At 38.3% G+C, this 20217-nt stretch overlaps 1 protein-coding gene across 4 annotated transcripts in view; it reads right to left on the bottom strand.

The window, feature by feature from the left end:
* Positions 1 to 265: 265 nt before the first annotated feature.
* LOC139766538 (DNA repair and recombination protein RAD54B-like) overlaps positions 266 to 20217 on the bottom strand; it is a 39697-nt gene continuing 19745 nt past the window's right edge. For 3 of the 4 annotated variants that reach the window (XM_071695320.1, XM_071695319.1, XM_071695321.1), the window contains exons 6-18: positions 18712 to 18957; positions 16237 to 16455; positions 14527 to 14664; positions 14141 to 14365; positions 13853 to 13982; positions 11877 to 11952; positions 9354 to 9630; positions 7376 to 7595; positions 6499 to 6658; positions 3751 to 3877; positions 2013 to 2139; positions 1759 to 1868; positions 266 to 668 (exon numbers count right to left, since the gene is read on the bottom strand). In XM_071695320.1, coding sequence (XP_071551421.1) covers positions 585 to 668; positions 1759 to 1868; positions 2013 to 2139; positions 3751 to 3877; positions 6499 to 6658; positions 7376 to 7595; positions 9354 to 9630; positions 11877 to 11952; positions 13853 to 13982; positions 14141 to 14365; positions 14527 to 14664; positions 16237 to 16455; positions 18712 to 18957 — 2139 coding nt within the window. In that variant the 3' untranslated portion in view covers positions 266 to 584. The remainder of the gene's footprint in view (positions 669 to 1758; positions 1869 to 2012; positions 2140 to 3750; positions 3878 to 6498; positions 6659 to 7375; positions 7596 to 9353; positions 9631 to 11876; positions 11953 to 13852; positions 13983 to 14140; positions 14366 to 14526; positions 14665 to 16236; positions 16456 to 18711; positions 18958 to 20217) is intronic. The other variant, XM_071695322.1, reaches the window with a different exon arrangement.

Below are 20217 nucleotides of genomic sequence, written 5' to 3' on the forward strand. Positions count from 1 at the left end.
TAACAGTACTTTTCCTCCTAATTTTCTCCATATGATACTCTGACATACATATCTCTCTAACTGTACCAAATAAATGCACTACCTATTAACTTTTACTGTAAAAGGGGTTGAACTGTTATAACAACACAAAACATAAATTTATTCCATTTAGGTAAAGCATGTTTGCATCAAGGTTCTCCCAAAAAACTTAAAATATTCACTTTGAATGCTATGCTGGAAAACTACCATGGTTTGTAGATGGCTATTGCACCACAAAATAATTACATATAATTATGAACTCTTTATTAAGTAAAACACATTAATTCCATGACCATATTCTAATGGTTTGTGGGATTCTTTTTCTTTTTTGTTGCTTATTTTGGCAGAAAGAAAACTTTAGTCATGTTCCAGAAACATGCTCAACAGCCTGAATGGTTAGAATAGTACATACCAAAGAATCAGTTCATAATTTTAAAGCAATTACACAATTGAAATATGAATGAAGGAAAAAGTATATCTATGTATATAATAAAAACATAATTGCATATTTTTGATGCAATTTGTCTTCTCTGTTCCATCAGAATTTCTCTTAAATTGAAACAGTACTATGATGAGGTAGGCTGCTTCATTACTTCTGGACTTGAGAACAAGAAAGTTATAAAATCACTGGCAGCTTCTAAACATGGGTCCTGAAAAGAAAAAAGTTGATCAGCACTCTTAAAATAATCCCATCTTATTCTTTTGTCCATGTAAAAATTATGGTCGTGTAAAATGAGAAAAATGAAGAGAGTATTTTGGAATCACAATACATAAAGTGCACTTCTGTATATCTAAATGTGCAGTGTGGCACTTATACATTGTCTTCCCCGAAGATATTACATTTCAAACATCTTCCAACTTTCAAGCCATCCTCAAAACATCTTTTCTTTTACGGCCATCCCCAAAACTTCTTTCATGTCTGTTAGCTTTTCCACATTAGCTAAGTAGTGTCAAGAACAGATGCTTTGGCTTTAGATGAAATATCCTCAATTGGCTTCTACCTCTTTTCTTTCTTTTGGAAAAAAAAAGATAACGGAAGGAAGGAGTTCCAGCCTCACGTTCTTGCCCCTCTAAGTTGCCTTCAACAAGCAGAATATGCATGGGTAGTATTCTTTTTTCCCTATCTCTATGATGCCTTTTTACCTTCAGTATAAACTTACAGATATCATACTCAATCCTTTCACATGTTCTTTTTCAGTGTAAGAATCTTAATGATAAAAATGCTACCATGAAGCATTCTGCACCAAGTGGGATTCTTAAAACATCTGCTGCAGAATTCTATGTGAAAATCAAGTAAAATGTCTGTAAGTATATTCACATATAAAAAATAAAGGAGCATGAACTGTGACATGGGCAAATAGGCCAGAGGAATACTGGAGGGAGAGAAACAGGAAGAATGTGTGGAATGGTGTATGCAAGGGAGGCACGTAAGGACGGGTATGTGAAGGTCTTTTGCCGTGGCCACCCCTTGATAGGAGTTCCCGGAGGGAATGGGCATCAGAGATATAGACATAGATAGATAAGTGGTGTGACTTACATTAATTTCAAAATGAATAAAATGTGCTATACTCAATACCAACATCAACATTTCCTCTGGTCTAATTATGTCTGCAAATATGCCAATAGCCTATACCCCTTGATTTCCCATCTGGTCTTTCATAATCCTGAAGAAGATTTTATAAAAAAAGAAATACATTTATTCAATGTTGCCGATCAATGAAGCACAATGAAAGTTCTAACCTTGACAACAGCAGATGAAAAAGGTGGTGCAAGGTGGCACCAATTCTGAAGCTGGTCCATGGTAGTGGTATTGAAGCTGTTGCTGGAACTCCCAACATGCAACTGACAAGCTGTATAAAAAGAGAATACCAAAAATTAACAACAATTTACTTATGTCAAATAACTACACATTCAGCAAAGCACCTAAAAATTCACAATACAGTACAACAGATACTGAATGATATGATCATCTTTACTATAAAATATAGGAATACCTCGCTCTTGCTCCTTGTTTCTTTTCTCTTCATGTATGGATACAGAGTTACCACTCCTAAGGTCACATTGACAGTCCAGCAGATCATGTGTTTGGCAGGCTGTGTCATAATGTAGGGTGAAAAGATCCTGAAGGAATACATAAATATATATATTCAGCATAGCAATTAGGTGAAGTGATGAAGGCACTGAACACTTATTCCTTAACAATCTTACAATCACTTCACACAAACACACTTCTTGGCCTATGGTCCTGCCTAGTGGATGTGATCAGCTTCCTGTGAACTGTAGCAGCTCCACAGAAGAAATTCCTAGGGAATGAATAAAGTAATGTTTATTTATATCTTTATTTTTCCATACATATTTGCCATTTCCCGCATTTGCGAGGTAGCGTTAAGAACAGACAACTGAGCCTTAGAGGGAAATTTCTCAATTGGCCCCCTTCTCTGTTCCTTCTTTTGGAAAAGTAAACACTGGAGGGGAGGATTTTTTCATTACATATTTGCCATTTCTTGCGTAAAGGAGGCAGCACCAAAAACAGATACTGACAGAATTTGGAAAAATGTGTGAAAGGATAAAGTTAGAGTAAATGTGAATAAGAGCAAAGTTAACACGTTCAGCAGAGTTGAAGGACAAGTCAGTTGGGATGTGAGTTTGAATGGAGAAAACCTGGAGGAAGTGAAGTGTTCCACATATCTGGGAGTGGAATTAGTAGTGAATGGAAGTGGAAGATGTGGCATTTATGGATCCAGAGAAAGCATATAGAAGTGTTAAGATAACTGCTCTGTGGGAAGTATTGAAAGTATATGGAACAGGAGGACAGCTGCAAGAAAAGATGAGTTTTTATGAAGTGAGTAAGGCAAGTGAATGGATAGGAAGAAAGGAGATCAAGTAGTTCCACGTGAAGATGTATCTGTTGCAGGGAAGTGTGTTGTCAACTTGGCTGTTTAATTTGTTTATGGATGGGGTGGTAAGGGAAGTGAAAGCAAGTGTCTTGGAGTGAGGAACAGATATGCAGTGTGTTGGAGGTGGAGAGACCAGAGATGAGTCAGTTGTTGTTTGCTTATAATATGGTGCTGGTGGCAGACTCAAGTGAGAAACTGCAAAAGCTGGTATGTGAGTTTAGAAGCATGTGAAAGGAGAAATTAGGGAGTAAATGTGAATAAAAGCAAGGTTATTAGGTTTAGCACTAATAAAGCCAGGTTATTTGGAATCTAAGTATGAGTAAAGATAACTTACAGTAAGTGGTGAGTTACAGATTTATGGGAGTGGATGTGGCAGCAAATGGAACCATGGAAGCTAAATTGAGCCATATGGCTGGTTTGTGGGCAAAGATCCTGGGTGCATTGAGTAATGTGTGGGAAGCCACTGTCTTTAAGGGAAAAAAAGGGCACAGTAGTATAGTAGTCCTGTTAGTGTTGTTTGGATGCAAAGTGTGGGTCTTACATAAAAATATGGACAGGAGTATGAGTTGGAAATCAATATCTGAGGACAATATTTGGTATGGAGGAGTGGGTGAATAAAAAACGATGAGATGCATAGCAGTCAGAAGGGTATGTACAAGAAAGATGAGAAAGGTGTACAGAAATGGTTTGGACATAGAGGAAGGAGATAAATCGGAGTCTAATGGACAATGTATCTACTCCATTATATGGGGAGCATGTGTAAGTCTCCACTTTTAAAAGGGAGCACAATAAAATAGCTTACAAGACCAAAACTATGTTCATCATTTCTACCAACCTTCAATTCTTCTGTTGAAAAGTGAACTCTGTCAGAGTCCCGAGCATCCACTACAACACCACTTAACCCCTGTTTCCTAATCTGTCGCTGATACATCTTTTCATCCAAGGATCCAGCCATTAACAATCTGGGAAATTTTTCAAATACTTGTACTCACTTAACCAACAAGCATGAAAACTGTATTTCTAATATATCAGGCTAAGGTATGTATATTAATGACTCAGATCATCATCAAGCAACTGAACCCAAGAGCAGATAAATGAATTGAAGGCAGCTATGCAAAACTCAAGCGGTCAACAAACCTTGTAACAAAACAATCTTGCACTGAAAACAACTGAAATTTACCCCTTTAGAGATGCCTCTATAATTAACTGAAATTTACCCCTTTAGAGATGCCTCTATAATCAATGAATATTTCTTCCGAAAAACAATGCAAAGAGCCACATTCCAACTGAGAGATGCCAATGCGTTTAATCAGTGCCTTAACTCATCACTCACTGTCAAGTTTTGTAACCCAGTGAAGTGGTGATGTTGGCTGACAGTTATGGAGCATGGCAAAAGTGAAACTAAGATGAAGATATGAAAAATGGGATTGAAGAAAGCCCATTGAATTCTTGTAACAAATATGAATTGCTTTTTGCAGAGGCCTTTGCACAATTTATTGTATGAGTAGATAATCATAATGGCTCTTCAACTGTATGTAACTGGTTGATTACAAAGAACTTCTCAGCGTATGGAGCTTAATTATAAAATCCTTCAATTGTATAAACTGGCTTCTTACACAGGCCTTTCAACTAAGTTGTCATAAGGGCCTTCACACTGTATATAAATGGTTAATTACATAAGTTTATTTGTAACACAGAAAATAAACTATCATCCCTAGTCATTCATATGAGCATAATTCGACTATTAGCACTGTATGAACCAGGCACCTAAGGTAATGAGGTACTGTATGCCAAGCAGGAAATTTAAACATAAAACAGTCATATCAATTACACTAGAATAGGCAAAGCCTGTTGTCTAATTCCCTAGACAGCCTATCCCTTTTCAGAACTAAGAAAAAATAACCACTGTGGAGAAAAAAATCTAAGAGATATTCCTGAGGTAGGGAATGAAAGTACTAAAGGAGGAAATGTTAATGAAATTGAGCTGACCGATGATTCCAGGCTGTTAAAACATTTTGTCAAAATAAGGAGAATCTTTAAACAACAATATTTTCATTATTATCATTACACTTGATCACCGTTTCCCTCATCAGCAAGGTAGTGCCAGGAAACAGAAAAAGAATGACCCACCCACTCGTGTACACACATATACATACACACTCATACACGTACATATACATATCAACATATACACATACACAGCTATATACATATATACCTATGTACATATTCTTACTCACTTGCCTTCATCCATTCCAGGCACCACCCTCCCCAACAGGAAACAGCATCGTACCCCTGCATCAGCAAGGTAGCGCCAGGAAACAGATGAAAAATGGCCACAGCCACTCATACTCATTCGCTAGCTGTCATGTGCAATGCACTGAAACCACAGCTCCTTATCCACATCCAGGCCCCACAGGCCTCTCCATGGTTTATTCCAGGCACTATACATGCCCTGGTTCAGTCCACTGACAGCACGTCGACCCCCACATACCATATCGTTCCAATTCACTTGAATCTGTGCACAACTTTCACCCTCTTGTATGTTCAAGCCCTGATCACTCAAAATCTTTTTCACTCCATCCTTTCACCTCCAACTTGGTCTCCTGCTTCTTGTTCCCTCCACCTCTGACACAAACACACACACACACACAGGATGGAAGGATGGAGTGAAAAAGATTTTGAGTGATAGGGGCCTGAACATACAGGAGGGTGAAAGGCGTGCAAGGAACAGAGTGAATTGGAACGACGTGGTATACCGGGCTCAACATGCTGTCAATGGATTGAACCAGGGCATGTGAAGCATCTGGGGTAAACCATGGAAAGTTTTGTGGGGCCTGGATGTGGAAAGGGAGCTGTGGTTTTTGTGCATTACACATGACAGCAAGAGACAATGTGAACGAATATGGCCTTTATCATCTTTTCCTAGTGCTACCCCATGTGCACACAGGGGAGGGGGTGCCATTTCATGTGTTGTGGGGTGGCGGCGGGAATGGATGAAGGCAGCACGTATGAATATGTACATGTGTATATATGTATTATATGTATACGTTGAAATGTATAGGTATGTATATGTGCGTGTGTAGGCGTTTATGTATATACATGTGTATGTGGGTGGGTTTTGCCATTCTTTCGTCTGTTTCCTTGCGCTACCTCACTAACGTGGGAGACAGCAACAAAGTATAATAAAATAATATATATCAGTCGTGGTTTGCTGATGATACAGCAGTGGTGGTAGATTTGAGTGGGAAACTGCAGAAGTTGGTGACTGAATTCGGAGGAGTGGATGAAAGGATAAAATTGAATGTGAGAATAAACACAAGGTTATTAGTTCAGCAGGATTGAAAGACAGGGTGAATGGAGAAAAATTGGAAGTGATGTGTTTCAGGTATCTGGGAGTGGACATGGCAGAGAATGGAACCATGGAAGCAGAAGTGATTATTAGAGTGCTGTTCAAATCACTTCATCCGTGGCTGTCACACTATATAAAAAGTCTGAAACCACAAAAATAATGAAGGAAAGAAACTGTAGCAAATGCTGTTAATGCAAATGATACTGAATCTAATACCACAGGGAGGTATACCTATATATGAAGACTTTTCGTTTTTGTCCATCTCTCCAGACTCTTGCCATTGCTTGCAGATCTGTTGCAGGATTCCAGTCAATATCATAAAGAAGGATCCTAGAAGCTCCAATCAAGTTCAAACCTACTCCACCAGCCTTCGAACTCAGTAAAAATACAACTGAAAATTGAGAACAATAAAAGCTTTAGAAAATAGAAAATGCACTTTTCTATATTGAAGAAGTCAGAGTTAATCCTAGTTCACATATGATGGACAATATACACTCACACATGCTTGTGATCTATCCTCCTAATTCTTAATGTAGTCATCAACATCTCATGGACTGCACCTATTTGCCATTTCCCGCGTTAGGTTAGGTTAGGTTAGGTTAGGTGGAAGAATTGAGAGTTGGAATAAATGAAACAAAAAAGGAAGATAATTGAGAAAGTTTGAGCCAGATGGCATCAATACAAGGAGACTCAAGATCCTACACAAATTGAAACAACTTACTTCTGTACCCAGTGACAATGCACTGTGGCTGTCCTCTCTTTCTAATAAAAAAACTTGATTTTACTCACAATCAATCCTACACATGTCGAAACAACATACCACTTTACCTGAAACCTCTTCTGATTTAGTTAAAACAACACAAAATGATTATGAAGTTTCTGTTTTCTCACTATAATTTAGCCTCAGCCAATGCTTTACTCATCAGATTACTGTCTCATCCATAAAGATACCTAACACTCATGGTAACAGTACACAACTTCCATACTTCCATTCCTACTTCAAGCCATTCACTTAAACAACCACTACTTTCAGACATGCATTACTTACAATATTCTAATTACTAAAAGCCTTTATAAATACATATTAGTAATAAACACCATTTCTTACAATCACTATTATATTTGCTATTAAATCGGTCAACCAGCTGTTGTCGTTTAGAAGTTGCTGTAGATCCATCCAGTCTTAGATAAGAATAGTTGTAACGAGTGCACAGTGAGGCTAACATATCTAGTGTACTAGTATAGTTAGAAACCAGTACAATCTTTTCATTCCCTGCTTCTTTTAATGCCCAGAGCATACAAGATACCACTGCCAGCTTGCCACTGTCCTGTTAAAAGAAACACCATCACAGCTCTTTGAACATAATAAAGACGAACAAATTTTTTTCAAGCTTTAATGAATGACAATATATGCACATCTGTCAAAACTGAATCATAATTTGGACAATGAAAGTGAGGGACTGTGTATACATCTGGTCTATTGCTTAATGCTGAGAATGCATTCCTGGAAATCACAACTTAAGAGAAAAACTGGATTATGGATCACATCTTACCACTGAATTCAGTGGGAGAAGAGGGGGTTACATTTTTATGGAAGATATCTTAAAAAACATTCAGTACAGTTCAGGTACAATATCAATCTAAGTCATTACACAAAAATACAGCACAGAATACAAGTTTTTTCTTGTACTTGTTTGTCATTTCCTTCATTAGCAAGGTAGTGCCACAAACAAAGAAAAACCACATCTGCTTCCCAAAACCAGAGCCCCCTATCCACAACCAGCCCCAACAGACCTTTCTATGGTTTCCCTAGGCCACTTCACACCCCAGGTTTAAGACAATGACAGCAAATGCCCCTCCTGCTTACCACATCATTCCAATTCACTCTATCCTGTGAACACTTTCACCCTCCTGCATATTCAGACCCTGAGCACTAAAAATAATTTCAACATCTTTTCCATCTCAAATTTGGTCTCCTTCCTTCTCTATGTCAACTCCAATTCTGACATATATATCCAACATAGCTGCGTAGGGCAAGGGGGTCAAGTTTGGAAATTAGCTAGGACAGTTGATAAGTGAGACTGCTTTCCACTCAACTCTGTCAAGTAAGGATACAGAGCTAGAACCACCCCAAATGTGAGAGCAGTACTCCATACAAGGACCAATCAATTCCTTGTATAAATGGAGCAACTGTTCAGAAGAGAAGCTTCAACAACTAAACAGGACAGCCAGTTTCTTAGAGGCAGACTTAGCTATTCCCGTAACATGGGGTTTTCAAGGGAGTGGATGTTACAGTAATACCAAGTAAGTCAAGAGGCGTAATTACACAACCATTAAAGGAGAGACAAGAGGCGCCCTCCTCTTCCTTATCAAACATTTCTTCTATCTATCCACAGTTTTCTGTCCTTAAGTATTTTCAATTTTGTACTTAATATCTTTTTCTTTTGTAACTGCTTAATTATTATTTGGCCAAGTCTCTCACAATGTATTTGCGTTTGTCAAGATTATTGTTTCCAAAGAATTCATTCAAATTTGTGTTTTGAATATTCACAACGATCTATTTCCAATCTAATTTCTCATGGTCAAAATTCATATCACTCAGCCCAATGCTGTTTTCTCTTACTGTATCATGTTACTATTCATTCATTACCATTTTATATGCTCATGTGGTCTTTTTTCTTCTATAATGAGAACAGTACCATGTCATTTGTAGAAATAAGACATCACATTGCTCTCTTGTCAGTGTCTGGTTTACCTGCACAAGGTTGAATGAATCACATCAATTAATCAATCGAGAGAGAGAGAGAGAGAGAGAGAGAGAGAGAGAGAGAGAGAGAGAGAGAGAGAGAGAGAGAGAGAGAGAGAGAGAGAGAGAGGAGAGAGAGAGAGAGAGAGAGAGAGAGAGAGAGAGAGAGAGAGAGAGAGAGAGAGAGAGAGAGAGAGAGAGAGAGGGATATAGGGAGGGGAGGAACATTCTTGCTCTGACAAACAAAATGATAATGAGGGATATGCACTTCAAACCTCTTAAATCAAAACTCTACAAAATCCTGTGCAAAATGTGAAACAAACACATTAATTGTTCTTACCCTTTCATCAAATTTGCCAGGTTCTATGTGTGCTGGCAGCAAGTTGACAGCTTCCAGCAGCAATTCACTGTGGGTTTCTTGGTCATTAGTAACAGCTAACAATGCAGGGTGGTTGCAAATTTTTCGCAGGGCTAAAATAGCCGAAAAATGGTCTCCTGCATTAGTACTGCTGAAACACTTCTTCAAGCTTCTACAACCCAAAATATCCAAATATATTGATTTCTGTGTTTCAGATGGATGACAGAAAACAACAAACTCTTTTTTTGGTGGCAGATACCTGGAATGTAACAAAATTATACAGTATATTATATCCCTGGGGTAAGGGGAAAAGAAATCTACCTCTAAATTCTTGGCATGTCCTAGGAAGCAACCAGAGGGGAGCAGAAGTGGAGGGGGACTGGAAACCTCCCTTCTTGTATTTCAATTTCCAAAAGAAGGAACAGAAGGAGCCAAGCAGGGAATGCTCATCCTCCTCAAAGACGAAGGTGGAGTGTTTGAATGTGTGTGGCTGTAACCAAGATGAGAAATGAGGAGAAATAAGTAGTATGTTTGAGGAAAGCAACCTGGATGTTCTGGCTATGAGTGCAACAAAGCTCACGAGTAAAGGGGAAGAATGGGTTGGAAATGTCTTAGGAGTAAAATCAGGGGTTGGTGGGAGGACAAGAGATAAGGTTGTAGTAGCACTACTCCTGAATCAGGAATTGTAGGAGTGTATGATAGTGTAAGGAAGTAAATGTTAGACTGATGTGGGTAAAAATAAAAGTGGGTGGTGAGAGATGGGTGATACATAGTCCTTATGCACCTGGCCATGAGAAGAAAGATCATGAGCAGCAAGTGTTTGGGAGCAGCTGAGTGAGTGTGTCAGCAGTCTTGATGTAAGAGACCAGGTATTAGTGATGGATGATTTAAATGTGAAGGTGAATATTGTGGCAGATGAGAGTATAATTGGGGGGTATGGGGTATTCAGTGTTATAAACTGAAATGGCAAACAGCTTGTGGACTTGTGTGCTGGGAAAGGACTAGTGACTGGGAATACCTGGTTTAAAAAGAGGTACATACACAAGTATACATATGTGAGAAGGTAAGATGATCAGTGGGTGTTACTGGATTACACATTAATTTATAGACATGTAAAAGAGAGACCTGGATATAAATGTGCTGAAAGGGGAAGTTGGTGGTATGTCTGACTACTACCTTGTGGAGGCAGGGGTAAAGATTTGTAAAGTTTCAGAAAACTTGAAACAATGTTAATGAGAAAAGAATGATGACAATAGGTGAGCTTGGAATAAAGACTCATGTGAAGTAATATCAGAAGAGATTGAGTAGAGAATGGTGAGAGTAAATGAAGCAAGGGAAGTGGGTGAAGAATGGAAGGTATTAGGGAAGCAGTGCTGGCATGAATTGGAATGATGTGGTATAAAGGGGTCAATATGCTGTCAGTGGACTGTACCAGGGACTGTGAAGCATCCAGGGTAAACAATAAAAGGGTCTGTATGGCCTGGTTGAGAATAGGGAGCTGTAGTTTTGGTGCATTCCACATGACAACTAGAGAATGTATGTGAACGGATGTGGCCTTACCCCAACTTTTCCTGGTGCTACCTTAATACAGGAAAGAGCAATCAAGCATGAAAAAAATTATAAACACACACACATATATATATTTTTTCTTTCAAACTATTCGCCATTTCCCGCATTAGCAAGGTAGCGTTAAGAACAGAGGACTGGGCCTCTGAGGGAATATCCTCACCTGGCCCCCTTCTCTGTTCCTTCTTTTGGAAAATTAAAAAAAATAAGAGGGGAAGATTTCTAGCCACCCGCTGGATAGGGGAGAAAGAATACTTCCCACATATTCCCTGCATGTTGTAAAAGGCGACCAAAAGGGGAGGAAGTGGGGGCTGGAAATCCTCCCCTCTATTTTTTTAATTTTCCAAAAGAAGGAACAGAGAAGGGGGGCCAAGTGAAAACGTCCCCTCCAAGGATCAGTCTTCTGTTCTTAACACTACCCCACTAATGCGGGACATGGAGAATATGTATGAAAAAAAGAAATATGTGTTCATGTGAGTGGATGGGCCATTCTTCACTTTTCCCCCCAATAAATATTCACCATTTCCCGTGATAGCAAGGTAGTATCAAGAACAGATGCCTGAGCCGTGGAGGGATATCCAACTTATTCTTGAATATTAATGTATAATCCTCTTACACTGACTCCCTAAAAAGCAGTGCATCACTTAACCTGGCTCCCTCCAAGGCAAGAAACTGAGACTAAGTCCACTAGGTAGGTCACCCCTCTCCATTTACTTTTAATTCAATCAAATTTTACAGTGTGCCTTAGACAGTAATCTTGTTCATATTTGCAGTGATAACTAACTAACTTTACCCTACCTTTCCGCCCATTGTGTCACTTCCTTTGCATATCACATTTCCTACCAGTGACTCCTCACCAAAAAGAAGGCATTATACACAGAAACAACTTGTCATAAATTACCAACTCCACTTATTGTACCGAATTAAATGATTACCTACCTATTAATAATATCTTGTGTACGCCTGAGAATAAACAGAGATGTTATTCTATTCAGCTGCATAGCACGACTTGCACCTGAGGAAGAATACAATAATCAATGGCTTGGAATCATTAATTACAAGCAACACTTAAAGTGAAAAATATGGGAGCAGTGGTGACCATTATTTCTTCTGTAGAAATTCTTAGAATGGCACACACACACTGACAGCACACAATAAAATAAAAAAATATATGTTCAGTCAGGCATCTTGCCTATAACTCAGTATTGTGATCACTTTCAATCTGTCCCAAAGAACTGAAAAACTTGCTGATATCTATGCAAAAGGAGCAGAAGATACATATATGCTTTGCATAAGGAAGTATAAAAACTATGAGAAAGTTTGTATTTAACCATGAGCACCTGCAATAAAATATTGCCATAAGCCAGGGTTAGCACACAATTCTTTCTGCATGTTTTGCTAAATGAATGATACCGTTTCTCACTGCCATATTACATAATCATCAATCCTAGGTTCATCTGAACTGTTTTCAACCACATACCAAATCTTATTGTAAATGATTCTTCAGCTTTTCCTTACATGTTTCTTATTTCTCTTGGTAGTACATCAAATAGTCTCCTTCTTCATGGGTGATTCAGAGGGTGGTGACATGCACAAAGTGCCAGAATGAGAAGGAGCAATGTGGTTTCACAAGTGGTAAGGGACGTTTGCAGATGACATGGTTCTGGCAACATACTCCAGAGAAAAACTCTAGAGGCAGGTCCCAGATTTTGGAAGTGTGTGAAAAGAAACTTTTGTGAACAAATGCAAGGTAATGGGGTGCAGCAAGGGGCTGAGGTAGAATGTTCTGGGTTTAAGTGTCCATAGAGAGGCCCTTGAAGATATGGAGTTTTTTTAGCTAACAAGGAGTGGATGTGGCTGCAAAAGGAACCTGTGGTTTGGTGTAGGTTACAGAATGGAAGAAGGGGCTAAGGTCCTGAGTGCACTCAGGTGTTTTAGGAAGAAGAGATCATTATCTCTAAGGGAGATGTATGTTTGAAGGTATAGCAGTCCTGACAATGTTGAATGGATGTGTCTTAGGCCCTGAATGCAAAAGAAAGGATGAAGGTGGATGTGTTAGTTATGAAATGCCTGAGATATGAGATGGATCAATTGTGAAAGGAATGAAAAAGTGAAAGAGTAGCGTGATAGCATGCACAGACCAAGTGGCAGCACTGTTCACGGTGCACTGAAATGGGCATAAAGATAGGATGAGTGAAAATGAGGTGGAAGAGGTACTTTATCGCTGTTTCCCACGTCAGCATGGTAGCACCAGGAAACAGACGAAGAGTGGCCCATCCATTCATATACACACAAATATACATAAATGCCCATACACGCACATATACATACATATACATATCAACATATACATACACAGACATATACTTGTATATATTCATACTTGCTTGCCTTTATTCATTCCTTTCGCTACCCCACCCCACAGGAAGCAGCATCATTACCCCCTGCTTCAACAAGGTAGTGCCAGGCCACATTTGTTCACACTCAGTCTCTAGCTGTCACGTGTAATGCACTGAAACCACAGCTCCCTATCCACATCCAGGCCCCACAGACCTTTCCATGGTTTACCCCAGACGTTTCACATGCCCTGGATGGGTCGTTCTTCATCTGTCTCCTGGCGCTACCTCACTGACGTGGGAAACAGCAATCAAGTATAATAACATACAATATAATATATATATTCTTTTTAATCTTTATGGGAAAACTAAGTTTCTGATGTAAATCGGCATCTCCAAGACAGCTGCCTTAAAGGTTATAGTTGTATCTAAAGGGTTAATGAAGAAATGTAAGTATTATAATAAGATGATACTATTTTCATACTATTTTCTGAAGAGTAAATAAGAAAAATATAAGCACAAGAAAGCAACACAGCAAAACTGATACTTTCCATGGAGATCTGAAAATTCAATACTTACCCAATTCCTTATCAGTTAATGATGCTCTTGGCTGCTGAGAAGCAATTATTGGATCTTCATATATACGACGGAAAGACACAGATGATCCAAACACACCTGGATTTACAAACTGCACAAGAGCAAACAACTCCTGTAGTAATAGGAGAAAACCCTGTGTAAGCAGCTTTTATATATATATATTCCAATTCATGTCAAATAAAGCACTACTTAATATATACAAGTATAGTGGAAAAAAAGTTCGATTGCATTCATCATTCTACAAATTAGATATAATCATTTCTTTCCCACCTGAAGATCATTTTGTACTGGAGTTCCTGTAAGTATAACACGTCTCATGCAGCATAATCTTCCAAGGAGAGATGTTGTTTTAATATTGGCATTTTTTAGGCGGTGACCTTCATCACAGAGGAGGAGGTCAAATCTTATGGCTTCAATTGCTTCAAAGTAACGCACAAGCATTTCATATGATACAATCATAACTCCTGAGTGTTGTGTCTTGCTAAAGTCCTCTACCTTGAGAGACAATTGGTCCTTATGAGAAAATACTATAATATTTCAATCTTATAGAAATGCTGTATGACACAATGTTTAACAATATCTATTATAGTAAGTCCTATTCAATTCTTAACAGGTGTTACATTCTAAGTCAGCTCGATGGTTTATAAATACTGTACCTTGTTGTTCTGATCAATGATGTATGTATTAATTCTCTCTCTTCCCAGCCATTTTCTGAACTCTTTACCCCAGTTGGATGTTAGACTGGAGGGAGTGACAATCAAAACTTTCTTCACGACTGGAAAACCATACGGCCCCTGATGATAAAATAACATTACAGAACATGCTACATAATGTCTCCTCCATTAATATGTATAAAGAGTAATACACAAACATGGAATTCTTGATTTACTGTTATACTCAACATAAACTAAAAACAAGCTCTGTTTTTAGCAGTAATTTTTTTTGTTTTGTCCGAGGCACTATGGATGTATCACACCACAAGGGAAAATGATGAAATTTTGCAAGTCTACCATTTTCAGTATTGACTGTATAATTACAAATTTAGTTTTGTAAGTTAGCTGAGACAGTACAGGCAACTGAGGCCCTAATCAAGGCCATCTCATAAACCCCATACATTTTATTTCATTTCTATTATACTTGATTGCCACTTCCCATGTCAGCAAGGTAGTGCCAGGAAACAGATGAAGAAAGACCCATCCACTCATATACAAACTTATATACATACACGCCCATACACGTACATATACATATCAACATATACATACAAATACACAGCAATATACATATACACACATACTTGCTTGCCTTCAACCATTCCCTGCGCCAACCCGCTCCACAGGAAACAGCATCACCACCCCCTACATCAGCGAGGTAGTGCCAGGAAAACTGACAAAAAAGGCCACATTTGTTCACACTCAGTCTAGCTGTCATGTGTAATGCACCGAAACCAAAGCTCCCACAGACCTTTTCATGGTTTACCCAAGATGTTTCACATGCCCTGGTTCGATCCAGTATACCACATCGTTCCAATTCACTCTATTCCCTGCACGCCTCTCACCCTCCTGTACGTTCAGGCCCTGATTGCTCAAAATCTTTTTCATTCCATCCTTCCACCTCCAATTTGGTCTCCTGCTTCTCTCTGTTCCCTACACCTCTGACACATATAACCTCTTTGTCAACCTTTCCTTACTCATTTTCTCCATATGTCCAAACCATTTCAACACACCCTCCTCTGGGAGGATGTTACAGTCTCTAAGTTCATCCTTCACTAGTGTGAAATTGCCTTTAGGCATACACATTAAGGCAGAAAAGGTAAAGAAATACAAAATAAAGATGAATCTACTAAATGTAAGGAATATCTGCAAATCTGGGATGCTCAGCCCTAATTCTATGAGCTGAAACTTTAGCAAGTTCATCTGACTTTCAGTTAGCCCTGCTTCCCTTGCTATCCTGTAAACTCCTCCTAAGCAACAATATACATATTATGTGAAGGAGAACACAGTAACTACCTTTACATCTTTCAGGGGCCATGATGATAACATACATCAATTCTTCAATGTTAAAAGAATTTGTAAACTGAGCCCCACAACAAACAAGGTAAATAAAAAGCTATGTAAACAAATTTTGAGCAACAACATGGTGGAAATGCAAAAAAACTACATGGATATGAAGTAATGCTAGTAACACTGATATACAATGCATACTAAGTAAAACTGAAACAAACTTTAACACTTGAACTGGGTCTTAAAATTTTGAATTATGATCCCAAGCATTCTCACTGAAAATTACTGAAGTCATTATTAACTCAAAGACATAGTATTCTCAACACTGTGCTGAAAAAAACTGTTGCATCTAGTATCACCCACCTGCTTAAGAAGGGTCCACACCAGGGTAATACACTGCAATGTTTTCCCAAGGCCCATCTCATCAGCCAGTATGGCTCCAAAGCTGTCTATGAGTCTATATCCCATGACACACTCATACAGAAAGGTGACACCTTCGTGTTGATGAGGCCGCAGCTGTGCACTGATGTGTGGATCTATTACAACATCCATAACAACTGCTCCACTGCTGTTGTATTTCCACTGAAAAAACATACACTTGCAGGTTGAAACCTTTGTTTACCAATTATCTTTAAATATCTTATTCATAAATCATCTTTAAATATCTTTATTCACAATTCACCACTTTAAACATTTTAACTCTGCATTTACAACTTTCAACAAGATTTACATACATCACCAAGCTTGAATTTAATACACAGTGCACACTACACAATCCACAAAAAATATAAAATAACCAAAATACATGGGCAAGTTGTGCTTAAAAAATCAATTTACCTCCTGCTGAAAAAGGAACAGATTTTCATAGGCATAACATGAAACTATGCAAGAACTTGTTAAAAAGATATAAAAATGTGCTTTTATATTACAGAATAGAACAGAATGACTGAGGAAATGACTAATGGACACAGAATAAACAAATTTAAAAAGTTGTATCATAGTATAACAGAGATGGTCCAGTATCAAAAGTGAGAAAGCTGAGTTATCGGGAAAGGCAGGAGGCCTTAAATTTGGCCTGGCTAGAGGAGGGAAGAATGAGGGGATGACCCAATCAAAACCTTCAAGTTTTCTAAAACAGATGAATGATGTGGACAGTGAACAGTTCTTTGAGACATGTAAGGACAGAGTAACCAGAGGACATAACATGAAATTAAGCAAGACAGTTGTTAATAGAGAAGTAAAGTAGTACTTGTACAGTATAATAGTGGTTAATGAATGGAAAAGAATGACTGTGAACATGGTAAATGCATACAGCACACATAAGTCAATTAAATTGTATGACAATAGAGAATGTTCAAGAGATGGGGCACAACAAGTGTGAAACACCTCCCTTTACAGAATAAATATATAATTACAAACACACCCACACACACAAACACATTTGATAAAATTCAACTTGAGCAAAGGATGGAACTCTGAAAGATGGCCTCAATATGATTTTCATTTAGATAAGCAAGTTATAAGCTTCAGGATTCTGTATGTGAAAGGGGCTCGGGAGATGACATCGTCCCTTAACTGTCACCAGAGTCCCAGGCTAGAATATTTGTAGAGATGAACTGTGTGCTGGCAAATATTTGAATAGCTTTCAAGTAAATCGAATAACAAAATATTTTGCCAGTTTATATTCGACATGAGGCCAAAACTACAGTATACCTCTCAAGTTTGTTCACTGCACCTAAAGAATTACACAGAGATAATCCAGAAAGTCAAGAGGAGGGTAACAAAGATGGTAACAGAATTAAGAGCTGAGTTACTGATTATGGATAAGGCCTTTAAGTCTGCAGACCTTGGAGGAGAGAAGAGTGACGGGTGAACTGATCTCAACTTTTAAGTTTTTAAACCAAACTGGTGATGTGAACAGTGAAAAGTTCTTTAAGAAATGCTGGGGTAGAGCAACCTGAGGACATAAGATAAAATCAAGAAAGAAACTCCCCCCACCAAAAAAAAAAAAAGAAAAAAGTGAAGAAGCACTTTTATTGTATGTGAGTGGTGGATGAATGGAAAAGAATGACTGAGATCATGGTTAATGCAGACAGCATACAAAAATGTAATAACTTATATCATGAAGAGGCTCAAGAGATAAGCCCCACAAATGTAAAACTCTCTCCCCATAAAATGCAAATATGTGGTAAACAGGAAATTACACACGCTTCATCACAGCTTTTCTCCACCTCATGATGTATTGCATGTCTAAAAGATAATCACGCAAACTTGGTGCCTTCACCTAGGACAACTAACTCGAAACTAGTAAGCCAATCTGTGGTGAACTTGATCTTAACTCAACTGATTTTGTGATTGGTAAGTTTTCAGAAGCCAGTTGTTAGAGAATATGCAATGACAATCAGGCAAATCTGACTACCAATTTTAAGGGGGTTATTTTGTTATATAAACCACAAGGCACAGGTCTTCATGGGAGCAATCTAGTAAACAATGGAATGAATTTAAGTAGATTATTAACATGATCTACAGTCCAAGTAATTACAGCAGTAATGCTTTGAAAAATAGAGATATAAAGAATTTAAAGATGGGGAATGAGAAGATCTACAGGAAATATACAAGAATGAGAAAATGCATTAAAATTAATAAAAGTGTTAGAGTGATAAGTACATGAGGTACATTGTAGCAAGTTTGAAACAAATTAAAATATACAGATCTAATGAGCGGCCTATCTTAGAAAAGAATGCAATGACTGCTTATCAGAGAATGTTCTGTTGAGAAAACCTTCCTTTGAAAATCAGAATATTGATGGGCATGAGCAAATAATGAAATATTACATACCTGATGTTGAGGGGGAGGTCTTGGCATGACAAAAGCATCTGGCTTTGTTGGGTCAAACAGGGGTCCAACATTACTGTTACTGAGGTCAGTCCTCTTCTGGGTCTGCCCAAGTGTAGGTAAACGAAAAGGCTTTGATTTTGGCCTACAAACTTGGCTGGTTACCTGTGTTCCACTTCGTACTTGAGGTAGCTGTCCATGAAAACATTCACCACTTGCATAACTTTCCGCAGAAACGCTACCTTGAATCTGAAATTCATCAAAAATTTTGTCTTTCTTTCTGCTATCAAAAATGAAGCAAGCATAATGTTCCCAACACATTTTAGTTACAGACTATCTACTTTGCTTCACATGTCAGAAAGGCAGTATCATTTGAGAAAATAATTTCTGCATTCTAACAAAACTGAAGGATGCCTAAAATTTCCATTTGTCTGTTACAACAACTAAACCACAAAATTATGAGGCCCCATCATTCTCCAAAATTTTGAGGGAAAGTCACTCCAAAGAAAAAGTGCACTTCTCAAATAACCCATCCTGTGTGTATCACTCAGCAGCTGTTTAAAAAAGCTGTGCCCTTTTTGCTGCCAGTGTCCAGAGGTGAAACATCAAGAGGCTAAGAGGATACATTCTTGACTGGAAGGGAAGCAGATCCTGGGAGGAAACATAAATAGTGGTGTATATGTTGGTTATGTATAATTCCCTCTGAAGAAGGCCTTTGGTTGAAATATAAGTGACTGAAGTACTCCTGTTCCGTTTCATTCTGAGTTTCCTTACCATCATACTTCCACTCACATGTCATGAACCTAGTCAACATGCTTAGTGGTAAAGGGAGACCACACATAGAAATGCAGAGTTTTTCAAATAACAACAACAAACTAGAAGCATACTTCGCAGATACTTTCTCTGAGATTGCCAAGAAAAACAAGTCCTACCTTAGTATGCACCCAAGCAGTTAGCGAGCAAAGAAAAACCATTTATAAAGAGTGCAAAAGTTTTCTTGGAGGAAAAGTATGGAAGTTTGTACAAAAGAATAGAGGAGTTAAGAAGGGGTGACACTGAGATTGAGTTACCCAGACATTTACTGGGAAGACTGGAAAATGAAAAGGAAGTGAAAAGTAAGAGACTGAAAAGAAAGCTAACACAGTTATATGTTAACAGTGAGGGGGAACAAGGTAGGGAGGATTGACTTGATTATGAGCCTGTCAGACAAACAATTATCAGACAGCAACTCAAGCTCTCTCTTTAGGTTTAAAGTTTGATACAGGAGTGAATGTGAGAAGTTATACACAATATGTGTGAACAAGAATTAGAAAGAAAAGGATTTGGATAAAGGTTTCAAACAAGGGGTCACTGGATGTTTTCAAGCATTTGTGAATGAAGAAAAGGCCTTGCTAAAGAGATACAGGGATGCATTACGAAAGCTTGGTGAATGTGATATCATACTGATTACCCAAGCTGATTAAGGTGGCAGAGTAATAATAATGAACAAAGATGACTACATGATGAATA

The sequence above is a fragment of the Panulirus ornatus genome, chromosome 58, assembly GCF_036320965.1.
Source record: "Panulirus ornatus isolate Po-2019 chromosome 58, ASM3632096v1, whole genome shotgun sequence".
Taxonomy (NCBI): Eukaryota; Metazoa; Arthropoda; class Malacostraca; order Decapoda; family Palinuridae; genus Panulirus; species Panulirus ornatus.